Source organism: Lepidochelys kempii, chromosome 8, assembly GCF_965140285.1.
Source record: "Lepidochelys kempii isolate rLepKem1 chromosome 8, rLepKem1.hap1, whole genome shotgun sequence".
In the NCBI taxonomy this organism is placed as follows: domain Eukaryota; kingdom Metazoa; phylum Chordata; order Testudines; family Cheloniidae; genus Lepidochelys; species Lepidochelys kempii.
Window position 1 is genome coordinate 46919496 of NC_136387.1, and position 17629 is coordinate 46937124.

Genomic DNA, 17629 nt, shown 5'->3' on the forward strand with positions numbered 1-17629 from the left:
TCTGGCGTTGCAAGCTTCCACAGGGCTATCGCCACTCGCTTCTCAAGTGTGAGGGCTGCTCTCATCTTGGTATTCATGCGCTTCAGGGCAGGGGAAAGCAAGTCACAAAGTTCCATAAAAGTGTCCTTATGCATGCGAAAGTTTCGCAATCACTGGGAATCGTCGCAGACCTGCAACACTATGTGGTCCCACCAGTCTATGCTTGTTTCCCGAGCCCAGAATCAGCGTTCCACCGCATTAACCTGGCCCATTAGCACCATGATGCCCACATTGCCAGGGCCCCTGCTTTGAGAGAAGTCTGTGTCCATGTCCTCATCACTCACGTTACCGCGCTGATGTCGCCTACTCGCCCCGTATCGCTTTGCCAGGTTCCGGTGCTGCATATACTGCTGGATAATGCGTGTGGTGTTTAATGTGCTCCTAATTGCCAAAGTGATCTGTGCGGATTCCATGCTTGCTGTGGTATGGCGTCTGCTTAGAAAAAAGGTGCGGAACGATTGTCTGCCATTGCCCTGATGGAGGGAGGGACAACTGACGACATGGCTTACACGGTTGGCTTACAGGGAATTAAAATCAACAAAGGGGGTGGCTTTGCGAGAAACTGAATGGCCCCCTCAAGGATAGAACTCAAAACCTCAAGGCCGTTGATTTCACAGAGGGAAAGAGGAGAAAATGAAAACAAAACAAATCTGGTCTATTTCTTGTTTTGAGCCACTTCATCTATCTTTATACATCTTGCTGGCAGCAGACTGTGCAGTATGACCGCTAGCCGTCATCATCTCCTGGGTGCTCGGCAGAAGACGGTGCAGTATGACGACTAGCCATCATCTTCTGCTGGTTGGAGGTTAAAAGACAGTGCACTGCTGGTAGGACTGAATCGCCATGAGACGAAACTTAAAAGGGAAATGACCTGGCTGAGTCACTCCCATGTTTGCCCAGGCACCCGATTAAAAGAGCACCCAGGACTTTGTCGATGATGGCTACCAGTCATACTGCACTGTCTGCTGCCAAAAGGCAATTAACTGCTGCTGTGTAGCAATGCAGTACCATGTCTGCCAGCACCCAGGAGATATACGGTGACGGTTTGCTGAGCGGGCTCCATGCTTGCCGTGGTATGGCATCTGTACAGGTAACTCAAGAAAAAAGGCACAAAATGATTGTCTGCCCCTGCTTTCACGGAGGGAGGGAGGGAACAGGTGCCTGACGATATGTACCCAGAACCACCCGCGACAATGTTTTAGCCCCATCAGGCATTGGGATCTCAACTCAGAATTCCAATGGGCAGCGGAGACTGCGGGAACTGTGGGATAGCTACCCACAGTGTAACACTCCGGAAGTCGACGCTTGCCTCGGTACTGTGGAAGCACTCCGCCGAGTTAATGCACTTAATGCACTTAGAGCATTTTCTGTGGGGACACACACACTCGAATATATAAAAACGATTTCTAAAAAAACGACTGCTATAAATTCGACCTAATTTCGTAGTGTAGACATACCCTCAGTGAATTTTGGTAAGTCTGCACTGGACTTAAAGCAGAATGGGGGGTTAATTTTTCTTTGTTGGAAGGAAAAACACTGACCTAGAATTATGCAGCTAATAATCTACCAGGCTTTATTAGAGTCTGGCTGGGGATACTGATTATCCAAAGTTGGATTCTGTTTGATCTGCTGCGTCTTTTTCATGATGCCACAGTTGTGAACCCACTCTCAAAGACGTACAGCTGGGACTCATCACTGATTTCCCGCAGCAAGAATACTTTCACCCAGGATGTGAAATTGTGACGTGGGAAACTGTGATGATAAGTTACAATGTGGGCATGAAGGGAGTTGAGGGGAAAAGTGAAGGAGGAACAAGTTATAGCTTTAAACTGCCAGGCTGCACTTCCAGCAGCAATTGTGGTCCTGTCAGCGTAAAAGCAAAATTGGGAGCAATAGTCCAAATGCAGTTTTTGATAAAAGAAAGTGAATTAATACTAGCTGCTGACCCACAAATTGCTGCTGAAAAGGCAGCTGGGTTTCTGGGGTTACATTGGCCCCTCCCAAACAAATGTATCTTCTATTATTAGCACTGTGAAATGAATATTGGCACCTTTCCCCGTGTGGTATGGGCAAAGCCAGAGCAGAATCTAAAAGGGTTGACATTAACAAAAATATTGTATTTGCCAAATTACCCATTTGGAAATTTGTCGACATTCTGCCCTCGTTTGTGTAAAGTTGCCCACATGTTTTGCAAGATGTTTTGCAACACCATGCTCTGGGTGTTCGCCAGAGGCTGGGAGTGGATAACGGGGAATGGATCACTCGATTGCCTGTTCTGTTCATTCCCTCTGCAGCACCTGGCATTGGCCACTATCGAAAGACAGGATACTGGGCTAGATGGACCATTGGTCTGACCCAGTCTGGCCATTCTTATTTAAGACTGGGGCTATGGTGCTTTCTCAGACTGTAAGCTCTTTAGGGTTTACAGTCCCCATCTTTCTGTGCTGTGTTTATACAGTGCCTAGCACAATGGATTCCTGGGTTATGACTGATCTCTTAGGTGCTACCACAAAACAAATAATAGTGCATATAAATAGTATGGATTGCCTTGTTTAAAATAGTCTGGTTGAGAAACAAGAAGATCATAAACACTGGGTGAGGGAGGAGAAAGGAGATGGTGCATGCAATGTGCATATTTTTTTGTCTATTTAAGAACAGTTGCATTTCTTTATATTGAGAGCCAGAAAGGCCTAGTGGACCGAGCATAGGGCTGGAAGCCAGCAATATCAGAGTGCTAATCTAAGTTTTACCATATGTGATGGCCACTGGCAAATCACTTCACTATATGTCAGTTTTCCATTTGTAAGAGAGATACGTACATAATTACCAAAAATCAAAATTGCTCACATGCATAGGTTTTGCAAAATCAGGCCTATGTTTGCACATGTATATATTTGTGCTTCTGAGATTTTAAAATGAACCCGTTTCAGTACTTACAATCACAACAGTTCAAAGATCATGAACCAGGCTCCCAAAAATCCTGAGTTTGCTTACAAATCATGATATAGATAGATAGATATAGTTCTTTGTCTACAGGTTTGTGAGCCTTTAGGATGCCCTTAGATCACAGTTTCAAGCTTTTCTCTGCAACCTAGAAACTTTGTTTTTAAGTGAAAGCTGAAAGTCTCACCTAATTACATGCATCCAGGAACTGGGGCTTTAAGAAAAACACCAGCTATTGTGAGACTTCTGATAAAATTGCAAGAGTTTAGTTATCCGAATGCAAATGAACAAAATATACTACGCAGCTTTCAATAATCCCCAAAGGAAACTTTACCAAACTGCTGCAACACACAAAACTCTCTTCCTTACTGTGCATAAATGTGGGAAATTTCGGCCCAAACGTGATTTGTTTGTTGTTTGGGATTATTTTTTATTTACACCCTGAGCATTTTTTAAAAGAAGGCCTGCACAGATCAGAGATGGTAGCTTAGTGGTTGATATATCAGGTTTTTTACTTATGATTCGCTGAAATCACCAGGTTAAATGCCCAGGACTTCTTCTCAGCCCTTCATCCATCCAAGGAAGATAAATTGTGTTCCTTCACTTTACTCTGCAGGTAGGAGACCTGGATCTGGAGAGGTGCAGGTCTGGCAGACACCCTAGTTTTTCAAGGAAGAGTAGGTGTTTGTCCAAGCATCTTTGCCCCTGCGGACTGTCTGCAATGGGGATGTTTTCTAAGCAGTTTTTAAAATGGCTCCCAGCGTTGCTGACTCTCACAATTTCATCACAAGTCTTGTAATATTTGGTGTTTTCCCTCAAGCCCTAGTTCCTGGAGACAAGTGATTGCATGAGAATCTCTCGGTTTTCATTTAAAGATGCTCCCTAGCCCTCATGGTTGTGGAGAAAAGCTGGAAAATGTGACCCAAGTGTAAGCTAGAGTCTCAAAACAAAAAGGCAAAGAAAAAGAGCCCCAACTTTATTATTTATGAAAAGTCTCATGATTTTTTTCTTGCATGGTGTCAAGTATCAGAAGGATGGGCCGTGTTAGTCTGTATCCACAAAAACAACAAGGAGTCCGGTCATAGGCGCCAACTTCTGCTGGCACCGGTGGGTGCTTGACCCCCCCTCTGCCCCAGCCGCCAGTTTTGCGGTAGGAAGCACTGGGAGGTAGGCAGAGGAGTGGGGACGCGGCGTGCTCTGGGGAGGAGGTAAGGTGGGGGGGTGAGGAGGGGAGCTTGGCCGCTGGTGGGTGCAAAGCACCCACTAATTTTTCCCCCTGGGTGCTCCAGCCCTGGAGCATCCATGGAGTTATAGAATCATAGAATATCAGGGTTGGAAGGGACCTCAGGAGGTCATCTAGTCCAACCCCCTGCTCAAAGCAGGACTGATCCCCAGTTAAATCATCCCAGCCAGGGCTTTGTCAAGCCTGACCTTAAAAACTTCTAAGGAAGGAGATTCCACCACCTCCCTAGCTAACGCATTCCAGTGTTTCACCACCCTCCTAGTGAAAAAGTTTTTCCTAATATCCAACCTAAATCTCCCCCACTGCAACTTGAGACCATTACTCCTTGTTCTGTCATCTGCTACCACTGAGAACAGTCTAGAGCCATCCTCTTTGGAACCCCCTTTCAGGTAGTTGAAAGCAGCTATCAAATCCCCCCTCATTCTTCTCTTCTGAAGACTAAACATCCCCAGTTCCCTCAGCCTCTCCTCATAAGTCATGTGTTCTAGTCCCCTAATCATTTTTGTTGCCCTCCGCTGGACTCTTTCCAATTTTTCCACATCCTTCTTGTAGTGTGGGGCCCAAAACTGGACACAGTACTCCAGATGAGGCCTCACCAGTGTCGAATAGAGGGGAACGATCACATCCCTCAATCTGCTGGCAATGCCCCTACTTATACATCCCAAAATGCTATTGGCCTTCTTGGCAACAAGGGCACACTGTTGACTCATATCCAGGTTCTCGTCCACTGTAAGCCCCAGGTCCTTTTCCGCAGAACTGCTGCCTAGCCATTCGGTCCCTAGTCTGTAGCGGTGCATTGGATATTTCCGTCCTAAGTGCAGGACTCTGCACTTGTCCTTGTTGAACCTCATCAGATTTCTTTTGGCCCAATCCTCCAATTTGTCTAGATCCCTCTGTATCCTGTCCCTACCCTCCAGCGTATCTACCTCTCCTCCCAGTTTAGGGTCATCTGCAAACTTGCTGAGGATGCAGTCCACACCATCCTCCAGATCATTTATGAAGATATTGAACAAAACCGGCCCCAGGACCGACCCTTGGGGCACTCCACTTGATACCGGCTGCCAACTAGACATGGAGCCATTGATCACTACCCATTGAGCCCGACAATCTAGCCAGCTTTCTATCCACCTTATAGTCCATTCGACCAGCCCATACTTCTTTAACTTGTTGGCAAGAATACTGTGGGAGACCGTGTCAAAAGCTTTGCTAAAGTCAAGGAACAACACGTCCACTGCTTTCCCTTCATCCACAGAACCAGTTATTTCATCATAGAAGGCAATTAGATTAGTCAGGCATGACTTGCCCTTGGTGAATCCATGCTGACTGTTCCTGATCACTTTCCTCTCCTCTAAGTGCTTCAGAATTGATTCCTTGAGGACCTGCTCCATGATTTTTCCAGGGACTGAGGTGAGGCTGACTGGCCTGTAGTTCCCAGGATCCTTCTTCTTCCCCTTTTTAAAGATGGGCACTACATTAGCCTTTTTCCAGTTGTCCGGGACTTCCCCCCGATCACCATGAGTTTTCAAAGATAATGGCCAATGGCTCTGCAATCACATCTGCCAACTCCTTTAGCCCTCTCGGATGCAATGCATCCGGCCCCATGGACTTGTGCACGTCCAGCTTTTCTAAATAGTCCCGAACCACTTCTTTCTCCACAGAGGGCTGGTCACCTCCTCCCCATGCTGTGCTGCCCAGTGCAGCAGTCTGGGAGCTGACCTTGTTCGTGAAGACAGAGGCAAAAAAAGCATTAAGTACATTAGCTTTTTCCACATCCTCTCTCACTAGGTTGCCTCCCTCATTCAGTAAGGGGCCCACACTTTCCTTGACTTTCTTCTTGTTGCTAACATACCTGAAGAAACCCTTCTTGTTACTCTTAACATCTCTTGCTAGCTGCAACTCCAGGTGTGATTTGGCCTTCCTGATTTCACTCCTGCATGCCCGAGCAATATTTTTATACTCATCCCTGGTCATTTGTCCAATCTTCCACTTCTTGTAAGCTTCTTTTTTGTATTTAAGATCAGCAAAGATTTCACTGTTAAGCCAAGCTGGTCGCCTGCCATATTTACTATTCTTTCTACACATCGGGATGGTTTGTCCCTGTAACCTCAATAAGGATTCTTTAAAATACAGCCAACTCTCCTATGAGGCTGGTGGCACCTTAAAGATTAACATTTATTTGGGCATAAGCTTTTGGGGTTAAAAACCCCACTTCTTCCATGCATCTGAAGAAGTGGGTTTTTTACCCACGAAAGTTTATGCCCAAATAAATCTGTTAGTCTTTAAGGTGCCACCGGACTCCTTGTTGTTTTCATTATTTTTTTTGCCAATCATGAGTTTTTTGGTGCCTGACTCATGACTGTTGGATGCTTGAGGTTGGGCATACCGGGTGCAACTTACACAGCCATGATCACAGCCATGGATCTGGTGCTAAGCAGTTTAAGGTGGCCTGGGCTGTTTATACTGAAACCAGTTCAGTATAAACAGGTCAGGATGCCTCCACATAGGGTGTGAAAAACAGGGACACTTTTTTGGGTGGCAGGGGTGGGTCTAGTTGCCTATATAAGGCAAAGCCCCTAATAATGGGACATCAGGTCATCCTACCTCCACACCAGGTCAGTCCTATGACGAGAACCAGGGTAGCTGAACTGGTCTTCAGTTCACACCAGTTCTGCCCCCAGATGCTGTGTCATGTGCTGGCCCCCTGCCTGACCCACAGGGGGAACTTGTGGCTGGTGCAGCCTGGGTGGGGGGCCCTGGGGCAGGGAAGCTGCTCCACAGACTCAGCTGGGGAGCTCGCCCGGCCTTGACAGCGATGGCCATCAGTGTCTCCTCCCCGCCTCCAGGGGGAGATGTGCAGGCCCCGCTCCTCCAATCTCGTTCTGCACAGGTAGCGAGGAATCAGTCCCACAGCGACGACGCGGCCTGTGGTCTCGCTGCGCCTGCGCGCTAGGGAGAGCTGCAGGGGCTGGGTACTGTGTGCGGGCGGGGCTGGCGCTGCTCTCACCCTGGTAACAGCGGCCGCTGCGGAGCCGCCCCCGGCCCGGCACCATGCAGGGGGAGGACGCCAGATACCTCAAGAGGTACCGCCCGCCCCGCGCCGGGGGGCTGTGCAGGCCGGGGCAGCACCCGAGTGGGGCGGGTGGGGTTCGGGGGATGGGGTCTGGATGGGGGATGGGTGGGGTTGGGGAGGAGGTTTGGGGTGGGTGGGATTTGGGAGATGGGTGGGGTTAGGGGAGGAGGTTTGGGGGATGGGGTCGGGTTGGGTGGGGCGGGGGATAGGAGGGATGGCTGGGGTTAAGGGTCGAGGTGGGTTGGGTGGGGGTGGATGGGTGCGGTTATGGGGAGGTTCAGTTTGGATGGGTGGGGTCAAGGGGGGAGGTTAGGTTGGGTGGGGGGGTGGATGGCTGCGGTTAAGAGCCAAGGTTGGGTTGGGTGGGGATGGATAGGAGGGATGGCTGGGGTTGTGGGGGGATGTTCGGTTGTGTTTGGAGTGTATAGCTGGGTGTGCACTGTACGGGTGAGGTGTAGATAAGGAGGGATTGCTGGAGATCACTGAGCAGGTGGGATGTCAGAGTAGCAAGGTAGGTAAAGGAAAGGGCTCTGGTGGGGAAGGGTGGATCTGAGGGATTGGATGGATGGGCTTTTTGGGAGGGATGGAGTGATGAGTGGATGATTATCTGCTGACACCATTGTTTAATGATGAAGCTGCCCCAGTTAGAGATTAGGGTCCAGCTGTTACCAGCTGCTTCAGAGGAAAATGCAAGCAGCCCCAAGAACAGTTATAGAATATTCTGCCCATGGGAAAGTTTCTTCTTAACCTCTGTCAGTTAGTGGCTGGTTTACCCAATAAGCATGAGCCCTTATCATTTTTTCCTAGCTATGCAACTCTGGATTTTCTCATTATCCATCATTTTTTTTTTTGAACCCTTCTGAGCTGCTGGTGATCTCCCCCTCTCTCTCTTTCTGCTTGTGTTCTGCACTGTTCAGCAGCCTTTGCAGAGTTGTGATTGGATATGTTGGGACACCCCAGTCATGTGCAGAGTTCTGTCACTCCCTTGTTGCTTAGATTGTTTACTTGCATATGTCAAATGATTACGATCCTTGATTTTAAAAATGCACTGAAAACTACCAATGATTTCTGATGGCCATTGATTCTGCTCTGAAGATATGATCATAGCTGAAAACTGAGTGGTCATCTGGTGTTATAGTTGCAATGGCCATCTTCAAAGTAGTATCTATCTTAATGTGTATATTCTATGCAGACCACTTTTGCGATCTTGGAGGAATTTTTTTTCCAGTGTTTTCAGCAGCAGACTTTAAATTTTTGTGTTCTAGAGAAACTGCTGAAACAAACCCAGTGCTCTGTTTGTCATGGCTCTGGGCAGATAGATGTGCAAGCATAGCTCTCCTCTGATTTCTTTTTCTCTTGTCATTCTTCATGCAGACTCCCACCCCAACATTCTGTTTGGCTCACTGTTGTAAGTTGTTAGTGTATAGGGGGATCACAAGAATTTGTAGCCTTGCATATGCACAAAAGTTGCACCAGTTTAATAAAATTAGATTTTAAAAAATGGATTTAAACTAGGGTAAACCCCAATGTGGATGCTCTTAATTCAGTTGACACTAGAGCTAAATCGGTGCAAGTTTTGTGTGTAGACAAGACTTTCCTCTTTTAAGCTTTAATAGAGATTCTTGTCAATTTCAAGAACCAAGCAGGCAAGCGAAGTGAAGGGACAGCATGGCATAGCTGCATACCAGCAACCTGGCACAATCTGTCCTTCAAGCCTTGACAATCATCCAACATTTAGATTTTTTTTTCAAGTAGATGGATGGTTGCAAAACTTAATAAGACTAGAAATGTTTCATTTATTTAAAAAACAAAAACATTTCCTTTGTGGCACTGGAGACCCATATACTACATTTGTTCTCGTGGATAGTAAATGTTGATAAATGCAAAGAAATGTGTAGAGCTTATTTAGTGCTTTTCAGCTGTAATCTCAAAGCATATCTCAAAGTTTAGGCTTTGAGATGAGGAAACTGAGGTACAGGTGATAGAGCAACTTCCCTCTCAGTGGTTGAGCCTGAGTAGCTGGTTGGACATTGGGCCTGTCTGCATGCAAGGGGAAGAAAATGGCCCCCAGGCCACAGAAGACAGGCTACTCTAGCCTGATAAGTAGATCATGGCCTGTGACCCATTATGTGGTCCCCTCCCAAGGCACAAAGGAAGCAAAGCAGAGGATCTCCACAACAGTAGGCCCTGTGCTCACCCATGATTCCACTCTACATAGAGGCAGGTTCCATGAGGAAAAAAACTTGAAGGCAGTACTAAAACTCATTGTGGTTCAGCTAATTTGGGCAGGCTTGCTCTTCAACCTATTCATAAATATTACCAAGTTTGACAATTAAAACAGTTTTGACTCATGCAGAGAAAGTAATTAAATATTCTATGCAGTAAGCTTGGTGAAAATGGATTTGGAAGAAAATGAAAAAGCTGGCTTCCTTTGACGGTCATCCTACTACTAAGGCCTTTATCCTTAAATTTTGTGAGATTGCATGTCTATACAATCTTTAGTTACACACACAGTTAAAGCTTCCTGAGTAACCTTAACAAATCTACTAGGTAGGCCTTATTACAAATTCCTTCTAACCTCCAAAAAGTAGACCTTGAGTGAAGCAGTCCCACAAATTACAATTCCTCTCCCAAACTCCCTCACTCAAGCCCTAATACCTTAAGGTGTTGAGCACCCTCAGTTCCCACTGATTATAACAGGAGCTGAGGATGCTTAGTCTCTCATAAGATCAAGCTCACAGAGCTTTCCTGAAATAGCCTCTTACCAAAAATCTGTAGATATACTGAAACAGGTTTGGACTCGCTTGATTTATATCTCATGGTGGTGGTGAATTTTAAAAATCAGCCAAGCCCAGTAACAAACCATCAAAATCATCCTAAGACACTGAAGTTTCAGGCTCTGGAAAAATAGGTACGGTAGAGGCCTGTGCTCCAGCAGAAGGGATTTGTGAGTTCTTGTAGAAACAACTTGTTTGGAGTTCTTCATTCTTTTTTTCGTTTTTTTTTTGGGGGGTGGGGATAGTGCTTCAGTTCACTGTTTTGTCGACAAAACATTGTAGTGTAGACAAGGCCTAAGACATCTCTTATCCTATCACCAGAATCTGTGGGAAAGATTCCTTTAGAGAGAGATGAGTAACTGCTAATTGCATCAGTCTCTGGGGAAGCTGAGGATTAGGAATGCAGACTTTCAAAACATGGGCATATTTAGGCAATTAAACCCCTTTTCTGAGCCTATGACTTCCATAAGAGGCTTATCTTTCCGATTCAATGATTGATCCCTCTTAGTTTTGGATAGTATAGGCCAGGGGTCGGCAACCTTTGAGAAGTGGTGTGCTGAGTCTTCATTTATTCACTTTAATTTAAGGTTTTGCATGCCAGTAATAGATTTTAACGTTTTTTAGAAGGTCTCTCTCTATAAGTCTATATATTATATAACTAAACTATTGTTGTATGTAAAGTAAACAAGGTTTTCAAAATGTTTAAGAAGCTTCATTTAAAATTAAATTAAAATGCTGATCTTATGCCGCCAGCCTGCTCAGCCTGCTGCCAACCTGGTGTTCCATTCACCTAGGCCAGCAGCAAGCTGAGTGGGGCCTGCGGCCGGGACCCCAGCTGGTAAGGGGCCGGCAGCCAGAAACCCAGACCAGCAGTGGGCTGAGCGGGGCTGACGGCCGGGACTCCAAACCAGCAGTGGGCTGAGCGGCTCAGCCCGTTGCCACTCAGCCTGCTGCCAGTCTGGGGTTCTGTCCTCCGGCTCCTGCCAGCCAGGGTCCTGGCTTCCAGCCCTGCTCAGCCCGCTGCTGGTCTGGGATTCCGGCCCTGCCCACATAGAGTGGGTATCTACCTTCTCCCTGGTTCTAGACCCTTCTCTTCCTCTCTCTCTACACTGAGCTGAGGGTGGGAGTTCACTGAGCACAGAGCTGGGGGTGAAGGATCAGGCTGGGGGTTGGGGTGTAGGGTCTGGCCAGGAGCTAGAATGAGGGAGGGCGCTCAGGGTTGGGGCAGAAGATTTGGGTGTGAAGTGCTCACTAGGGTAGCTCCCATTTGGTGCAGGTGGGAGTGTGTGTGTGGTGGGGAGGCGGGAGTGCAGGAGCTCCCGTTTGGTGCTCAGGGTGGTGGTGGGAATGTGCAGGATGCAAGAGTCAGGGCATGGGCTGTGGGGGAGCTGAGTGCGTGAGGGGTGCTGGAATCAGGGCTGGGGTCGTGGTGGCATGTAGGGATCAGGGCAGGAGGCTGGGGTGTGTAAGGGTCAGGGAAGAGGGCTGGGTGTGTGTGTGTGTGCGGGTGTAGGGGTCAGGGCAGAGGGCTGGGGGTGTGTGAGGGGGATGCAGGGGGCTGGGGTGCTTGAGGAGGGTGCAGGGGTCAGGGCAGGGGGCTGGGGTGTTTGTGGGGGGTGCATGGGTCAGGACAGAGGGCTGGGGGTGTGGGCTAGGGTCCTGGGGGTGCTCCCAGCCCCCTGCCTAGAGCGGCTCACGGCAGGGAGCTGGAGGGGATATGCCCTGATTCCATCCCCCCTTTCCCAAGGCCCCGTCCCCACCTCTTTTTCACCTCCTCTCCTCCGCTCTGCTTCTCCCCCTCCCTTGCAAGGGCAATCAGCTGATCGGTTAAAAGAGGAGGAGGGGCAGGAACCCAGCACGACTGCAGAAGAGGCGGGGTAGAGGGGACCTTGCTTGTGCTGCAGCAGCAGCCGGCAGGACCCAGCTTCTTCACCCTGCCCCCTTGGGGGATGGAGAAGAGCAGGCCGGGGTGGACAAGATTTTTAATGGCATGCTGCTGCCTGCCAGGGTCCCGGCCGCCGGCCTATCTCAGCCCGCAGCCAGCCTGGGTTCAGGTGCCATAGGTTGCCGACCCCTGGTATAGGCTTTATCTAGGCAGGCAGGAGCTTTGAAAGTCATTCTCCTTAATTACTTAATTTCTCTTGTAACTGAGATACCGTTCTTGGTATTTTTGGACATACCAAGATAGATTTCATTTAAATTATGATTTAAATCACTAGTCAGGAAGACGTGATTTAATAATGGATTTCTACATAAAAGTGTATTCTTGTTGGTTGTTATAACCTCAATACATATTCAATGTTATACCTCAATACATATTCTTCACAACTCCGAGATATATGTCGGTTTCATGTTTAGAAGGTACGCACTGTATATTTTTTAAGTGATTTCTTTTGAAAACTTTTCAGATTACTTTTACAGCTATATCAGAAAATGAATGACTGTTTGGTTATTTCATTTACCAAAGGTAATTGAAGCAGATATTTGTGAAGTCATTGGGAGATAAACTATGTCCAATTCAACAGGTTAATCATTAATATTAGGAGGATTTTCTTGCCATGCTGTATTAGGAGGAGAACATCACCAGGCAGACATTTAAATTGTTTTATTTAACTAAACCAACAACATTATGTATTCTGGATTTTTTTCTTCAACAGCAAACTTATAATATTTTAAGAAAACAAGCATATGAATTTTTGAAGTTAGTTAAACATTCAAGTTTTTTAAAGTCAGGTTTGTTTTTGTTAAAATTGTTTTTAACTAAAATAGTTAAATGAAATTAAAAAAACAAAAAAACAAAAATTAAATCGATTTAATGTCAGCCAGGTCAACATGAGAAACTTAAAATATTGGCTTCTGCAGCTGACTCAGTCATCTTCACCTTCATTTTCCTGTTTGTTCATAATCTGGAAAAGAAAAACAAGCTTTCCTGCTTTTTCAGGTCCCAAACGATTTCTCAATTTGGAATGAATTAGTCCAAAGGAAGAAAATATTCTTTTTACACTGGCAGAAGAAGCTACTGCTGTTACAAGTGAGATTATCACTTCAATCGTCTCTGAATCCAAGTGTTTAAGTGACTTCCATCAGTTCACTGGTGTGACTTTCTTTAAAACATCATCAGCAAACATATATTTCTTGAATGGTTCACCCTTAGCTCTAAAGTTTATTATAGTTGGCATTATGGAGGGAAGATTGCTGGATGTCCACGTCCTAGCCAACTCCTCTTCTTCAGCAGTTCAGGTTTGACCATAGTACCGAGTATTGAGAATATTTGCAAGAAAATGAGATGGAGAGAGTGCTTGTCCCATTCTTTTTTTTAAATGCCTGTAATTTAACTCTGTCATTGCATATTTCTCTTTTTAAGATCTCATTCAGTTCATTCCAAATTTCAACAGCGTCAGCAATAAAACAGCTATTTCCCTGCATTTTATTCAAGGCTACAGAAATGGGCTTCAGGGTACTCGGCATGTGTTCAACATTTCTCTTAAGCCCAATGTTGAGAACTTTGGCTGTGACAGTGTCATCTATTTGTTCACGATTTTGTTCACAAACTGTCATCAGGTTAGGCCAGTTCTTGATATAGTGCTCAAAACAGTCCAGTACTGAGTTCTATCGCACGTCTTGTGGGAGAGTTAGCTTGGTTCCTCCCACTTTTTTCAGAGCAGCTGCTGTAAAGTGGTTGTTACCGAAGTGTTTTGCAATTTCAACAACATTAGCCTTTATTTCTGGAACATTGAAGTCTTTGGCTAGGAGGTGCATCAAATGTGCACTGCAACTGTATGTTGTTAGCTTGGGACTCCTAAATAATTTCTTCTCACCTTGGATATATTCGCAGCATTGTCTGTGACCAAGCTGCATACCAGACATTTGAATTTTTTTTCACAGTTTGTTATAGCTTTTACTGCTACTTCTTGTAAGTATTCTGCTGTGTGTGCATTTCCTGATGTATCAGTTGTTTCTGTAAGGAAGACATTCCCTTCTGTTGTCACACAAGCACGTACAACAGGATCATTGTGGACATTGCTCCACCCGTCAAGACTCAGGTTAACAATTTTACCCTCTAGACCTTTTGCACACTGCTCAATTTCTCTTTCATACACTTTATCCAGCAATTTGCCTGTGACATCTGCTCTGTTGGGTGGACTGTATCCTGTTCAGTTAATGACTGAACAATGTTAATGAAGTGTGCGTTCTCAATCATACAGAAAGGAGAGTTTGTTGCATAAACAAACTGGGCAATTTTTTCATCAATTACCTCTTTTTGTAATCTGCTGGTTCTTATCACAAATTTATCTATGGTTGTTTCTGGATGGTGGAGATTTTTTTTCTTTTCACTACAGGTGATATACTGTGGCTATGTGACATACATGATGTGACTGAAACACTATCATTTGCAGATAACTCTGAAACTATAGAAAATGATGGTGATCTTGAAAGTGGAATGTCTTCAGAATTCTGTATGTTCAGGATGGATTGTCCTAAACAAAATAAGTCAGTGCAGTTACTTCAGTATTACCACCATACTGTTCATTTAGTATTACTCATTGCATTGACTGACACTCAGTGCTACTTTAAAGGTGAAATTGTAAAACGAAGATCTGCCTATTTCAGCTATTCATTTTTTATCACAACTGCATCTAAAATGATAGTATCATAGAGTAGCAACTATATTTTTTTGCTCAAACATGAGAATTCAAGAATAGTCCAGAAGGAAGACCGGCAGTCCTTAAGAAAAGTATGAAATAAAAAAGTTTACCAACCTGAAGATCCTGCATGTTCAGACATGTTCCTTTCATCGTCTTTAACGCAGCTTCTTCCTGAGAAGGAACACTTCTCAGGATGTTGTTTCATTCGGGCAACCAGGCCTTGCATTTCTTCGTTGCACTGTTTGCATTTTGCACGCATGCCTGTCTTACCCACAAGTAGGGGAACTTCATTAAAATATTCCCAAACTGGGTCTCTTTTACAGCCTGCTACCATTATAGGTTTTCCCTTCTAGTGAGAGAATGGTATGGTAGATCTCAAATCAATGAAGGCTACACTCAGAAAGACCTCAAGACTTCTGGAATATACTACTCAAACAGTTTTACTTTTGTTTCTACTGCCTGTCCCTCCCTTCTCACATTTATCTCCAGACTTCTTCTCCTTGTCCAGATCTATTGCACGCCAAACAATCTTCTATTCATTGAACTTTTTGAAATTTTGCACTTCTAGAGAGAGGTAAGGGATTGACTCTGTGTACACACATTTGCAAAGGGAGAATAGGGTTGAGGTCTGTTATTTCTCACCTCTATATATAATGTATTTATTTAAAAACATTTTTGCTGTTACCTCTGGAGACACAAATCCACAGTTTGACAACTGCAAAACTAAGCATCTCTGATGGTATCTTCTAGACTGAGCACTGAGTCCCATTGGGTAGATAGAAAGATTAACCTAAATAATCTATACAGAAGCCCCTGGAACCCCAGAAGGTTGGGTCCCTAATCCATGAACTATTGGAACTCATTTACAAAACTTTTCTTAAAGATTACATGAATATATTGTCTCATAGTATAGAATTAGAATTTATAATCCCTATTCCATGATGAGATATCTTTGAGCTATAATGTATCTTAATTAAAACCATCTTTCGGTAGGTTTTTTCCTCAAAAAGCATTTTATCAAAAAAATCCGATTTAAATAAAAAAATCCAATTTTTTTTTTAAATCATTGATTTTTAGCCACCCTGGCACATACTAGAGCCAATAGACATAGAGATGCCTCTTGTGCTAAGATTCGTATGTAAGTTGAAGGAACGTGGGAGAGACCATGTGCTAATGCAAAGAGGACCAAGACTGGGTTTATGCTATGTAGGTAGAATCTGTCTCAGTCATACAAACTGCTTGGTCAGAGATGTCCAATTCACATAGGACCTGTTTTCCCAGATATTCCTTGGGCTTCTCATTTAGTCAGTGATGAATTTGTTTTTCTGCCTTGCAGGAAGGTGAAAGGAGGTAACATAGATGTACACCCCTCTGAAAAGGCCCTTATTGTTCATTATGAAGTGGAAGCAACTATTCTTGGAGAAATGGGGGACCCCATGTTGGGGGAGCGCAAGGAGTGTCAAAAAATGTAAGTTCCTGGCACACTCTTGGGGTTATTTCTTAAAGTTAAAATTTCCTGGATTTCTAGGCTGAGTTCTTAAAATTACTGTTCTATTATATTATTTCTTTTGTTACTGAAACTTTTTCAAACTTCAAAACATTTAATTAAATTAGTATTAAGTCTGGAAATAACATATATGCATAGTTGTTTGCAGTGTTGTTGTAGCATATATTCATTGTAGTATTAAACTTTTAGTTTTTATAATGTTTTCTATCTGTATATCTCAAGGTACTTTGTAAAGGAAAATAATTATCATTCTCCCCATCTTATGTATGGGGAAGCTGAAACAGGGAGAATAGGCGCCGACTCCATGGGTGATCCGGGGCTGAAGCATCCACAGGGAAAAATTGGTGGGTGCGGAGCACCCACCGGCAGCTCCCCAGCTCACCTCCGCCTCCTCCCCTGAGCGAGCCAACGCGTCCTGCTTCTCCCGCCTCCCTTCCAGTGCTTGTGCCACGAAACAGCTGTTTCACATGGCAAACCTGGGAGGGAGAGGGGAGGAGAGGGAAGAGGCGGGGCCAGGGTGGGGAAATGGGGAGGGAGTCAATAGGGGCAGGGAGGGAGCGGAGTTGGGGCCGTGGGGGTGCGAGCACCCACTGGCACCAAGAAAAGTTGGTGCCTGTGGCAGGGAGAAGTGAAGTTACTTGCTCATGGTCACACAGTGGTCAATGGCACAGCTTGGGATAAAACCCAGATCATCTGAGGCCTACTCTGGTGCTCTGTCCATTGGGATACACTGCATCCCTTATTTGGAGGATGTGTATGTCCAGTTAATGTTAGCAATTTCACTGTTGTCTGCATTTTCTTTATACAGGGCACAGTTGTTGTGCCCTCTGTAGTTAAGGTTGCCTAAGCATTTCTGTTGTAAAAGGCCCTTTTCCAGTAACTTCCTCAGACTTTCACCTTGAAGGTGAAACTTTGCAGGTCTGTTTTTTGCCTGAGGGCGAATTTTTTTTTTTTTTTTTTTTCCAAAAAGATCGAGCATATGTATCTGAATGCGGGGGTTCTTTTTTAAGAACAAGGAACAGGTGGGAAAAAAACATTTCCATTGTATCAAAAAATCTGCAATAGTAGTATTTTCTTAACACACTAAAAATGTTTGTCTTGTTTACCATGAATCCATGCTATTCCATCCAGGACTCAACAGAAATCCTTTTATTCCACCTCCTGGTCTGTGCTTACAGATATCTGCTCTGGCTTACTCTCTGTCACTAGTATGATCTGTGATTGAGTCCTTTATGGTAAAGTAGACTTCTTTCTCTGGCTGTCCTAATGTGAAAACTTCAAAAAGATCTCACAAAACTAAGTGATTGAGCAACAAAATGGCAAATAAAATTTAATGTGGATAAATGTAAAGTAATGCATATTGGAAAAAGTAACCCCAACTATACATACAATATGATGGGGGCT

General features: G+C 44.9%; 1 protein-coding gene across 4 annotated transcripts in view; it reads left to right on the plus strand.

Annotated features, from left to right (window-relative positions):
* The first annotated feature begins 7169 nt into the window (after positions 1-7169).
* Positions 7170-17629, plus strand: part of KIFAP3 (kinesin associated protein 3) — a 138021-nt gene continuing 127561 nt past the window's right edge. For all 4 annotated transcript variants that reach the window (XM_073356365.1, XM_073356364.1, XM_073356367.1 and 1 more), the window contains exons 1-2: positions 7170-7305; positions 16055-16186. In XM_073356365.1, the coding sequence (XP_073212466.1) occupies positions 7274-7305; positions 16055-16186 (164 nt within the window). In that variant the 5' untranslated portion in view covers positions 7170-7273. The remainder of the gene's footprint in view (positions 7306-16054; positions 16187-17629) is intronic.